This window comes from Lampris incognitus, chromosome 2 (genome assembly GCF_029633865.1).
Source record: "Lampris incognitus isolate fLamInc1 chromosome 2, fLamInc1.hap2, whole genome shotgun sequence".
In the NCBI taxonomy this organism is placed as follows: Eukaryota; Metazoa; Chordata; class Actinopteri; order Lampriformes; family Lampridae; genus Lampris; species Lampris incognitus.
In genome coordinates this window covers 144,529,399-144,542,220 of record NC_079212.1, presented here as the reverse complement: position 1 = coordinate 144,542,220, position 12,822 = coordinate 144,529,399, and the positions used below count along the sequence as shown (strand labels likewise).

General features: G+C 45.4%; 1 protein-coding gene across 4 annotated transcripts in view; it reads right to left on the bottom strand.

Moving 5' to 3' along the window:
* slmapa (sarcolemma associated protein a) overlaps positions 1 to 12,512 on the bottom strand; it is a 62,423-nt gene extending 49,911 nt beyond the window's left edge. For all 4 annotated transcript variants that reach the window (XM_056302028.1, XM_056302039.1, XM_056302038.1 and 1 more), the window contains exons 1-4: positions 12,505 to 12,512; positions 8,722 to 8,758; positions 2,888 to 2,950; positions 1,749 to 1,844 (exon numbers count right to left, since the gene is read on the bottom strand). In XM_056302028.1, coding sequence (XP_056158003.1) covers positions 1,749 to 1,844; positions 2,888 to 2,929 — 138 coding nt within the window. In that variant the 5' untranslated portion in view covers positions 2,930 to 2,950; positions 8,722 to 8,758; positions 12,505 to 12,512. The remainder of the gene's footprint in view (positions 1 to 1,748; positions 1,845 to 2,887; positions 2,951 to 8,721; positions 8,759 to 12,504) is intronic.
* Between the last annotated feature and the right edge of the window lie 310 nt (positions 12,513 to 12,822).

The window sequence follows — 12,822 nt, the reverse complement described above, 5'->3', positions numbered from 1 at the left end:
GACGATATGACAGGGTGCCGAGAGAGGAGGTGTGGTATTGTATGAGGAAGTCAGGAGTTGCAGAGAAGTATGTAGGCATGGTGCAGGATATGTATGAGGGCAGTGTGACAGTTGTGAGGTGTGTGGTTGGAATGACAGATGGGTTCAAGGTGGAGGTGGGATTACATCAAGGATCGGCTCTGAGCCCTTTCTTGTTCGCAATGGTGATGGACAGGTTGACGGACAAGATCCGTGGACTATGGTGTTTGCAGATTACATTGTGATCTGTAGCAAGAATAGGGTGCAGGTTGAGGAGAGCCTGGAGAGGTGGAGGTATGCACTGGAGAGAAGAGGAATGAAAGTCAATAGGCGCAAGATGGAATATCTATGTGTGAATGAGAGGGAGGACAGTGGAATGGTGAGGATGCAAGGAGTAGAGGTGATGAAGGCATATGAGGTTAAATACTTGGGGTCAACTGTTCAAAGTAACGGGGAGTGCAGAGGAGAGGTGAAGAAGAGAGTGCAGGCAGGGTGGAGTGGGTGGAGAAGAGTGTCAGGAGTGATTTCTGACAGACGGATACCAGCAAGAGTTAAAGGGAAGGTTTACAAGATGGTAGTGAGACCAGCTATGTTGTATGGTTTGGAGACAGTGGCACTGATGAAAAGACAGGAGGAGGAGCTGGAGGTGGCAAAGTTGAAGATGATAAGATTTTCATTGGGAGTGATGAAGAAGGACAGGATTAGGAACAAGTATATTAGAGGGACAGCTCAGGTTGGACGGTTTGGAGACAAAGCAAGAGAGGCAAGATTGAGATGGTTTGGACATGTGTGGAGGAGAGATGCTAGGTATATTTGGAGAAGGAAGCTGAATATGGAGCTGCCAGGGAAGAGGAAAAGAGGAAGGCCAAAGAGGAGGTTTATGGATGTGGTGAGGGAGGACATGCAGGTGGCTGGTGTGACAGAGGAAGAGCTGCAGAGGACCAGAAGAGATGGAAACAGATGATCCGCTATGGCGACCCCTAACAGGAGCAGCTGAAAGTAGTAGCAGTCTCTCGCTTTCTCTCTAAAATACCTAAAAGGCACCTATAGCTAAGATAGAACAGGGCAGATGTTGAACATCACAACAGGTTAGTACTAAGGATTATGGTGAAGAGAACAGAACAGCTACACACTAGAACACACTAGAACACACACACACACACACACACACACACACACACACACACACACACACACACACACACACACACGCGCATGCATGCAAGGAGTGGCGGCTGAAGAAATGTTCCTTCTGCATTTTCCAAACCTGCTGTCCTTCCTCTGGGACAGCCAGGAACAGTGGGCAGCCCTTTCCTTTGGCGCCCGGGGACCAATTCCAGGTGGACATCCATGTCAGGGACAGGACAGGAGAGCGTTCTGGATGTTTTTTTTGGGGTTCTTTTCATTGTTGGAGGAAACCCATGTGAGCATGGGGAGAACACAGAAAGGCCCCTAAGTCTAGAGATAACCCACCTGAGCATGGGGAGAAAATACAGAGTGCACACAGACCGCCACTGCACACTGACAGTCCTGAGGAGAACATACAAACTCCCCCAATGCCAAAACCACCCCAGGGGGGAATCAAACCTAGGACCCTCTTGCTGTAAGCACTGCGCCACCGTGCCCCATGGTGATAACAATATGCTTTTACACTATTGTATATAAGGTAATACAGTAGTTCATACTAGGTTAGTTAGCTCGTAAACAGTAGATTCGTTTCATGTGGGTACCTGCCAGCTGCTCTCTGAAGCCTCTTGTGTAGTGGCTAACAGACGCTGTAGGGTGGCTAACTTCTGTTCCAGCATCTGCTCTCTGTGTAAGGCCTCCTAGACAGACAGAGAGAATTAGACGACATTAAGGAGAAATAATGGGGAGTTTACAATGCTAAATGTGTGTGCTGTCTACGTAGGGATAAACTTCATCAGTCAATGCTTACAAAAGACATAAACCATACCCAGTTTGTGATGTTTAACAACTCAAACCATGAAACCTCAACAACATAACATCCTGGTATTTTCAGATTATTGACAGAACTATGCCAGGTTATTGATTTAGTTTACTATCATAAACTATCTTATTCTAGTTTCATCAATAAGTGCTTCCTCATCACAGCCTTGACGCCCTGTAGACTAAATCACAAACTCCATTTATGCAAACAAGTCGATGGTGCCTCTTAATCCCAAATTATGTATATTGAATATCTACCCAGATGGTTTTGTGACCTCTAAAAATGTAGACTCCCTACTCAACATCTGCTTTTTGGAAGCTAAACGGTGTATAGCCTGCTCATGGATGAAACAACCAACCTGTGCAATTTCACAATGGCTGAAAGGAATGACTTTTTACTTTGCTTTAGAAAAGCTAAGTTACCCCACAAAGAATAAGCTTGACAAGTTTTGGGGTATTCGGAACATCTTCTGCAACTTCCTGGAGAATCATAGTATTGAGGTAGATGGATGGAAGGTTAAACTGTATTGAACTGAGTGCCATTTACGGCTGTATACCCCCCTTTTTTCATTCTTACTTTTTTTTAACAACAATAATTATTTGAATTTATTCATTATTGTTTGTTCATCATCATCTGTGCTGTATTTCTGTACACATATACACCTTGTTCTGTGTTCCTTTTTCTAAAACAAATGATTCAATAAAGAAATGTAAAAAAAAAACTAAAAAAAAACAGGTCGACAGTGACTGTGTAGCCACAAACTTGACATAAAACTACAAATACTTGGTCTGTTGATGTTCTGAAACTTAAACCATGTCCCAGAGCCTTTTGTAGAAACATGGTTTCAAACCACTGACTTGGACCAGGAAATAGTTTAAATATGTAGTAGCAAGATCCGTCCACCAGATGTCAGTGTTTTACCTGTAGATACTGGGAGAGCTGGAACAGTTCCTGAGAGTACATACTGGGAGAGTTGGCAGCAACCTGGAACGAACACGAACACACACACACACACATATATATAAAAATACATACACTTATATGCACACAGTGTCAGAGTAACATATAGACAGCTGGGTCAGAGTTTATACATGGGTTCATGGTCAGTGGTTTAAACAAATATGCGCGTGAGCAGACACACACACACACACACACACACACACACACACACACACACACACACACACAGGCAGGAGAGACTACTGCTCAGACAGTACAAATATAAACACACACACAAACATACAGAGCCATGGTCTAGTCGGCTAAGTTGTTTTGTATCAATAACATGAGTAACTGACATGGATGAATATGGCACTTCTGCATTTGTGTGTGTGTGTGTGTGTGTGTGTGTGTGTGTGTGTGTGTGTGTGTGTGTGTGTGTGTGTGTGTGTGTGTGTGTGTGTGCTGACAGCTCTGTCAGACTGGATGACTGATAGTGGCTGATTGGACAAATGAATTTGACCGGCAGACTGATTAAATAAATCAGTGAATGAGTGGCTAGCTGACCTGATGGTACCTGTCGGACCCCCTCCCCCCCACGCCCATTTACATGTATGGTCTGTAGAGCAGGTGTTGACCATCTCACTTTGAATCAGGAGCCAGAGAGTTCACTAGACACACACACACACACACACACACACTCACACGCACAGAGTAATGAAAACCCTGGTAAATGAAACAGATGTACGAGTGTGTGTGAGCGAGCGAGTCAGGAGAGTTTTGCTTAAGAACACTTAATTACATTAGAGATTTGTTCCAAATGTAATCACAGCTTCACACACACACAGACACACACACGCACACACACACACGGTGGACCACATACACAGGCAGGGGAAACTACTGCTGAGATATAGTGTGTGTGTGTGCGTCTCCTCAGCTCTGTCACACTGGATGACTGATATTAGCTGGTTGGACAAATGAATTGGACTGGCAGATTGATTAGCTAAATCAGTGACCGAGTGGCCAGCTGACCTGTCTGTCCCCCCAGCTCCAGTTTACATGTATATGGTCTGCAGACCACGTGTTGACTGTCTCACTTCGGATCAGGTGCAAGTGAGTTAACTAGACAAACACACACACACACACACACACACACACACACACACACACAGTAATGAAAACCCTGGCAAATGAAACACATGGAAGTTTGTGTGTGTGAGTGTGTGAGCGAGTCAGGAGAGTCTTGCTTTAGAACATTTAATTAAATTAAGAATTTGTTCCAAATGTAATCACAGCTTTCTCTCTGGCTCTGACCCCCCCCCCCCGACACACACACACACACACACACACACACACTACATTCCTCATACAGGTCAAATTGAGGCCCTTGTGTTTATAGTTACAGCTCATTGTCACGGGGGGGGGGTAACTTATTTACATAGCACTTTTCTAACACAATGCTACAAAGTGTTTTAAAAAGAAATAAAACCAGACAAAGCAAAAATAAGAATAAATCCAAATAAGAGTAAAAATAAAAACAGTATGAATAAATTTAAAAAAAAAACATTTGTAAAAGCTTTCATAAAAAGAAAAGTTTTAAGATGAGATTTAAAAGAAGCTAGAGACTTGGTTTGTCTTAGTTCGACAGGAAGAGAGGTCCACAGTGTGGGGGCTCTAACAGCAAAAGCCCCATCACCCCTTGTGCCAAACCCGAGACCTTGGAATAACCAGCAGGGCTCCATGTGTGGATCGTAATGGTCGAGAGGGCGTGTACCAGGTCAAGAAATCACAAATGTATGTAGGAGCAAGACCATATAAGTGAGCAATAAGATTTTAAAATCAATTCGAAATATAACAGGGAGCCAGTGTAGGGAGGCAAGCTCAGGAGTGATATGGTCATGCCTCTTTGACCCAGTAATGAGCCAAACAGCGGCGTTTTGTACCGACTGCAGACAGTGGAGGGAGCCCTTGCTGATATTCTGAGCAAAGTGTGTTACAATAGTTAAGCAGAGAATCGATAAAAGTATATACTACTTTTTGCAGATCGGCAACTGATAAGAATGACATAATTTTGGAGATCAGCTTGAGCTGGAGAAAGCATGACTGAACATGTTTGATTTGATTATCAAAACCGATGTTAGTATCAAATATTACCACAAGATTCCTAGCAGCCTGCTTAAGACTACCTGACAGACCACTAAGATTAGTAACAAAGGGGCTGATGGAATTTGGGGGACCAAAAAAAATGACCTCAGACTTATCAGACCATACAAGTCTTATTAAACCTGTATGGTCTGGGTAGATTGTAAAAACTGAATTGCCCTTCTGGGATAAATAAAGTTGTCTGAATCTGAATCTGAATCATTAAATTTAAGAAAAATTTCAGACATCCAGGATTTAATGTCAGAGAGGCCAGCTGGGAGATTTTCTAGGGTGCTAGGATCTGTGGGTTTTAGTGGCATGTATAACTGAGTGTCATTAGCATAAGAATGGTAAAAACACATCATGATTTGGTCCGCGGTGGTGTAGTGGTTTAAGCATCGGCTTTGTGTCGATGCAGTTGCCCACTGGAGACCGGGGTTCGCGCCCCGGTCTCGTCAGATCCGACTATGGCCGGACTCAATGAAGCAGCAATAATTGGCAACGCTGTCTACGGGAGGGGGGCGGAGTCAGCTTGTGTTCGTCACATGAATGCATCTCTGTGTGTGTCGGAAAAAGCAGTGGTTCGGCCTGGATTCAACTTGTCACAAAAGTGGCGAGGCGTCTCCTTAGAGACTGCCAGCCGGAGAGATGCAGTTGGCGAACACATGCAGTATGACGGCGGGTGTTTGAACTAAAATAGGGATCGATTGGCCACTAAATTGGGAGAAAAAAGGGAGAAAAAAACAAAAAACCACATCGTGATTTTGAATGACCTGGCCAAGGGGCAGCGTGTATGGAGAAGGGGGCCATGAACTGAGCCTTGAGGGACACCACAACTCAACTGAGCCATTGAGGAAGTAGTTACCCAGAACAACATAAAAAGTTCTGCTGGTGAGGTAAGAGTGTAATAAACTAAGAGCCGAGCACTTGATGCCTACCCAATTCTCTAAGCGATGTAAGAGGATGTTGTGATCGACTGTGTCAAAGGCAGCACTTAAGTCTAAAAGAGCTCAAATCAAGCAGTCACCTCTGTCTGCAGTCAGTAGTAGGTCATTAGTGACCTTAACTAAAGCTGTCTCAGTACTATGAAGTGCTCTAAAACCAGACTGGAAACGGTTACAAACACTATTAGTGTTCATAAAAGAAATCAATTGAGATGAAATTACTCTCTCCAGAATCTCAGATAAAAAGGACAATTTGAAGACTGGTCTGTAGTTACTTAAAAACAGGGGATCTAAATTAGGTTCCTTCAGCAATGGGTGAACAATGGCATGCTTAAAACTATCTGGAAAAGAACCAAAGACCAGAGAGTTCTTAAGAATTTGCAGAATAGCAGGGCTGATAGTTGAAAATACCTTCTTGAGCAGCTTAGTGGGAATGATGTCTTAAGATGCAGCAGGAGGAGTTCAATTGAAATTGTAATTGGTTGAAACTGGGTAAAAGAGGTAGCATTAACATGGGGAATGGAACAAATGCAAAAGCCTGTTTGGATTTGGGATCTGATATTCTCTACCTTATCGACAAAATGAATGAGAAATTTCCAGACAACTCAACATCAGGTTAAAAAAAAGAAGTAGAGGGACCATCGATAACAGAAACAATTGCCCCAAAGAGAAATTTGGGATTGTAGTTATTTCTTATCAGTTCAGAGCAGTACACTGATCTCGCATCCTTAACTTCCCTCTAGTAAATCAACATTTGTTTTTTTTAGGATGAAGGGGAATAGTGAGAGAGAATGAGGGCTAGAAAAATAACATTTAAAAAATCAAAAGAAAGAGCATCAGAGAGCACCCAGACTCCACTGTCCTGCTCCCGTCACCATTTCCTCATGATCATAGGAATTGGGAGATGGTAGGTAGTGGAAAAAGACCTTCAGGAGAACACTTGTGTGTGGGGTCTTTTTACATTGAGAGACTGGCACACAGTCATCACTGACTGCGGAGAGACTGGCGCACAGTCAGTCACCACATGGCCCTTGACAGTAAGAAGGCCAAGCTCCAATGGCAAGGAATCCAAGACACTTGGGGGCCTCTCACTGCTGCAGCCTTCTTCTGCCCTCATGGCCGTTGTGATGCTTCTCCCAGATCCTATCATCTGAACAACCATCATCTTCTGCCTGCTCAACCGTTGAGAACTTGGTTTGAATCGCTCTTTGTCTGTACCCTCCCCTTTGATTTTACTGTCATATCAGGACCAGCAGCTCCAGGCGGCATCGCTCTTGGGTTCTCTGGGTAAACACATGCCTCTCCACCACGGCAAGATGGTGATCCCAGGAGAAGAAATGGCAATATGATTAATGGACAAGAAAAAAAATCAAAAGAAACTGAGCCGCCCGAAATTCAACTCCAAAAGCCTGTGTGATATCAACATGGTACAACATGTGAGAAACTTCTGAGAAGAGTGACTCCCAAAAGAGGAGCCAGAGTATGTCGAAGGACACTGGAAGGCCCTGAAGACTACAACCCTTGAGACCGGCAGGGATATCCACTGGCTTCAAAAAACACCAGGAAACATCAGAATTGGTTTGATGAAAATGACACGGAGATTCAACATCTAATATATGCCAAAAGGAAGGCCTTCTGCACATGGCAGACAGACATCAACTGCAAGGCCAAAAGACAGGTTCACTCTAAGGCTAAGGCAGTCAATACAATGTAGGATGAGAGACATGAAAAACAACTGGTGGATGGAGAAAGCTCTGGAAATCCAGCAGCTTTCTGACACTGGTGACAGCAGAGGGCTCTTCAGTGCTAGCAAGGCTGTGTATGGGCCCAGCTACCAAGGCCTCAATCTCATCTGCTCTAAAGATGGATAGCTGATGTGTGGTGAGCGTTCTGGTGCAAAATGGCTACCGTGCATCACCCAGGTGGGTGCTACACACTGGTGGTGATTGAGATGAATTTCCCCCCTTCAATATAAAGTGCTTTGGGTGTCTCGATAAAGTGCTACATAAATGCAATCCATCATCACAAATAATCCCCTTGAACAAGAGGACAATCACACTCTACTGCAAGTGATTGCTGATGATGATAGGATAAGGTGAGGGATGAAATCAGGATATATCGAAAAATGTTTAGTGTTGCCATCAGTCATGTTGGTTAATTAGATTTAGTGTAATACTGTCTGGACACAATGATATTCAGTAGTATGGTATAATATAGTATAATATAGTATAGTTCAATATGGTACAGTATGATATAACATTGTATGGTGTACAGTGTGGTTGAGTATGATGAAACTATATTCTGATGAGTATGCGACAAAAATACAGTATGGTTTGGTACAATATGGCTCAGTAGAATAATACAGTGTAGAATGATACAGTATGGTTTAAAGTATGATGTATTATGGTACAGTTCATTATAGTTTGGTATGATATAATATACAATACATGGTTTGATATAGTATGATGTAATGCACTATGGTACAGTATGATGTAATATACTATGGTACAGTATGGCCTGGTTTGTGTGGGTATTCATCAGCCACTGAACAGTGTGATGTGACAGTGGGTTTTGTGTGTGTGTGTGTGTCCAGAGCTTACAAAAGCTTCTCAGCCAACTTAACCCCCCCCCACACACACACACACCAGAGCATACAAAACCTTCTCAGCCAACTTAGCCCCCACCTACCCCCCCACACACACACACACAGTTATGTTCTGTTCTTACCTTGTCTACAGGTAGTGGTAGTGGAGCCTGTATTACGCTGGAGGGAAGAGAGAGAGAGAGAGAGAGAGAGAGAGAGAGAGAGAGAGAGAGAGAGAGAGAGAGAGGAGTCAGTAACCATGGAAACACCAGGGATGAAACACCTGCTTTAACTACAGCGACAAAAAGGATTCTTAAAAGTCTGTAAGAACCCCAATGTATAAATAAATCATCAATACACTTTTGAATATTTTCTTTGAACAGTGTCCGAATAGAATGAGGATTTCACAGGCAGATACTGAATTTGGGTTTAACATCAATCACGGTGAAACAGACCGACCACCTGCCCCCATAAGTCATCCATCATGTATACATCTTCTATTAGTACTACACAGCGGTAGTCATGGTAAAATCTATTTTAATATTGGTATTGTATACAGACAGTGGTAGTCATGGTAACATCTATCCTGTATTTGTATTGTATGCTGTGGTACAGTCTTAAAAATGCTCCATGTTATTTTTTTTTACAAATTATTTTTTGTCATTTTCCACCTTTATTTGATAGAGAGAGAGAGACAAGAAAGCCAGGGAGAGAGAGGGGAAGACATGCAGCAAAGGGACCGGGCCGGATTTAAACCCAGGCCACTGTGGTAAGGACTCAGCCTTATGTACTACCACTCTACCAGGTGAGCCACGAGGGCGCCCCCTTCCATGTTCTTTTTGATACTGTCTTTCAACCAAACAACAAGTTTCTTTTTTTTACATTTTCCCCCCCCTTTTCTCCCCAATTGTACCTGGCCAATTACCCCACTCTTTCAAGCCATCCCGGTCGCTGCTCCACCCCCTCTGGTAAACCGGGGAGGGCTGCAGACTACCACATGCCTCCTCTGATACATGTGGAGTCGCCAGCAGCTTCTTTTCACCTGACAGTGAGGAGTTTCACCAGGGGGACGTAGCGTGTGGGAGGATAACGCTATTCCCCCCGGTTCCCCCTCCCCCCTGAACAGGCGCCCCGACTGACCAGAGGAGGCGCTAGTGCAGCACCGGCTTCCCTCCCGCAGACACGGCCAATTGTGTCTGTGGAGATGCCCGACCAAGCCGGAGGTAATACGAGGATTCGGACTGAAGATCCCTGTGTTGGTAGGCAACGGACCCAAACAACACATCTGAACAAACTTTAGTCACGTGCCTCAACCTACTAATCAGCAGAAAAATATAAAGTCCAGCTGTAACCATGTTATAAATGACTCAATCATTTACCACAGACAGACATGGTGTTAGTGTTGCTGGAGGCCTAATCCATCATGTAACTGTTGTAGGCTGAGGTCTATAAAAGTCTGAAACCACAGTGTTCTGCTTCTTCATCGCTCTCAGCAGTACAGTCTACATGTCATTAATGGGTTAATTAGCTGCTTTCCTGGAGACAGGACTCCGGAATGAAGTTAAACTTTACTCTGTTAATATGTTACCAAGATACAGCACACACACGAGAGAGAGAGAGAGAGAGAGAGAGAGAGAGAGAGAGAGAGAGAGAGAGAGAGAGAGAGAGAGAGAGAGAGAGAGAGAAGAGAGAGAGAGAGAGAGAGAGTGTGGTGGAGAGAGAGAGAGAGAGTGGTGGAGAGAGAGAGAGAGAGAGAGAGAGAGAGAGTGGGGGGGGGGGGGCTTTCTGGTGGCCACACACTATCCAACATTCCAACGCAGCCAGACAGTGACAATGTTAGCTACATAAATATTCTGGAGGTGCGAGTCTAAACCAGAATATCCTGAAAGAGAGTCACCCAGTCATGGTGTTATCACATGGGGCGCTATTGCAGTCACTTCAGTCACGTGTAGGGTCGATATTTGAGGGGTGAATTCCCTAAACTAAGCGACACTTTGAGAGGAAAGCACACAAGGATGTGACCAATCACATTCAACTAGCAGTTGACTTTGTTTCAAGCATCAGTGGGAGGCGGCTGGAATCACGCCACCGTTAGCAAGATGGAATGTCATGTTAGCAAGCCAACAACAAACGGCAAGCTGTGTTGATGTCCCCAGTGTTAAACTATGCTTGCACATTCAAATGATTAATAATTTCTATATACTGTTATTATATGTTATCGCAGCACGGTGGTGCAGTGGTTAGCGATGTCGCCTCACAGCAAGAAGGTCCTGGGTTCGAACCCCGGGGTTGTCCAACTATGGGGGTCATCCCAGGTCATCCTCTGTGTGGAGTTTGCATGTTCTCACAGTGTCTGCGGTGGGTTTTCTCCAGGTGCGCCAGTTTCCTCCCACCATCAAAAGAGACATGCATGTTAGGGTTAATACTCCTGTCTGTGCCCCTGACCGAGGCATGGCAAGACGAACTGGAGGTGGTCCCCAAGCGCTGCACGGCGGCTGCCCACTGCTCCTCGCTACACAGCTAGGATGGGTTAAATGCAGAGGGGAATTTCTCTTCGGGGATCAATAGAGTATATCAAAAATCAAATATCAAATAATCTTTTGATCAGTAAATACTGATATCAAAAGGCAATGGAGTGTCCGGGTAGCGTGGCGGTCTATTCCATTGCCTACCAACATGGGGGTCGCTGAATCGAATCCCCGTTTACCTCCAGCTTGGTCAGGCATCCCTACAGACACAATTGGCCGTGACTACAGGTGGGGAAGCCGGATGTGGGTGTGTGATGTGGTCGCTGCACTAGCGCCTCCTCTGGTCGGTCGGAGCGCCTGTTCGGGGGGGGGGGGGGGGGGGCTGGGGGGAATAGCATGATCCTCCCACGCGCTATGTCCCCTGGTGAAACTCCTCACTGTCAGGTGAAAAGAAGAAGCTGGCGACTCCACATGTATTGGAGGAGGCATGTGGTAGTCTGCAGCCCTCCCCGGATCGGCAGAGGGGGTGGAGCAGCGACCAGGACGGCTCGGAAGAGTGGGGTAATTGGCCGGGTACAACTGGGGAGAAAAAGGGGAATGAAATCCCAAAAAAAAAAGGGCAATGGTACATCCGGATGGCGTAGCAGTCTGCGGACGTCTCTACAGACACAATTGGCCATGTCTGCGGGTGGGAAGCCGGATGTGGGTGTGTGTCCTGGTCGCTGCACTAGCGCCTCCCCTGGTCAGTCGGGGCGTCTCTTCGGGGGGGGGGGGACTGGAGGGAATAGCGTGATCCTCCCATGCACTGCGACCCCCAGTGAAACTCCTCACTGTCAGGTGAAAAGAAGCGGCTGTCGACTCCACATGTATCGGAGGAGGCATGTGGTAGTCTGCAGCTGCAGCCCTCCCTGGATCGGCAGAGGGGGTGGAGCAGCGACCGGGACGGCTCGGAAGAGTGGGGTAACTGGCTGGATACAATTGGGGAGGAAAAGGACGAGAGAAGAAAAAAAAGAAGAGCAAAACTCATTAACTGTCAACCCGCCCTGGCAACATAGTAAGCAACAGAACTTAGCATCTACCACCTCACCCTGACAGTTACCCCTGAATTTCACTATTAGCTAACTGTTAGCTTAACAGCTAAAGCACATATATGTAAATGGCGGGAGGTCTGGCTAGCGGGCTGAAGGTGGACCCTCAGAACAGTTCTGTTAAACCAAAATATGACAGCTGGTTACCTGTTAAGGTGACCGACAGCTGACAAACCTAACATCCTCAGTTAAAACAGAACAGTACATGTCCGAGAACTGGTGGTGAGGACTAGCTGAACCGGTTGGTCTGTAAAAGGGTTTGGTTCAGTTTCCTTGAGAGAGAGAGAGGAGAGAGAGAGAGAGAGAGAGAGAGAGAGAGAGAGAGAGAGAGAGAGAGAGAGAGAGAGAGAGAGAGAGAGAGGGAGTTTACCTGGCAGGTCTCCTTCCTCTGTGGTGAACTGGGCAAAAATCAATCACTTCCAAATCAATTCCGAAATCAGTCTGCCTTAAAACTGCCTGACTGGACACAGTCCAAAACTAAACCTCGTTTTCTGTCCAAGTCTCCGACCATGTCCCGGTCTGTTTCCCTGTATCTGTAGAGCTGGATCTGTCTGTCAGTTTCTGCTTCTCTCAGTCAACTCACCTGTCTCTCTGTCTCTGTAGCTAGTCTTTCTCCCTCAGAGTGTCAGCTACACTTCATAACAACTTTCTCTAGCTCTTTTCTCTCGCTTCCTTCTCTCCTCTGATA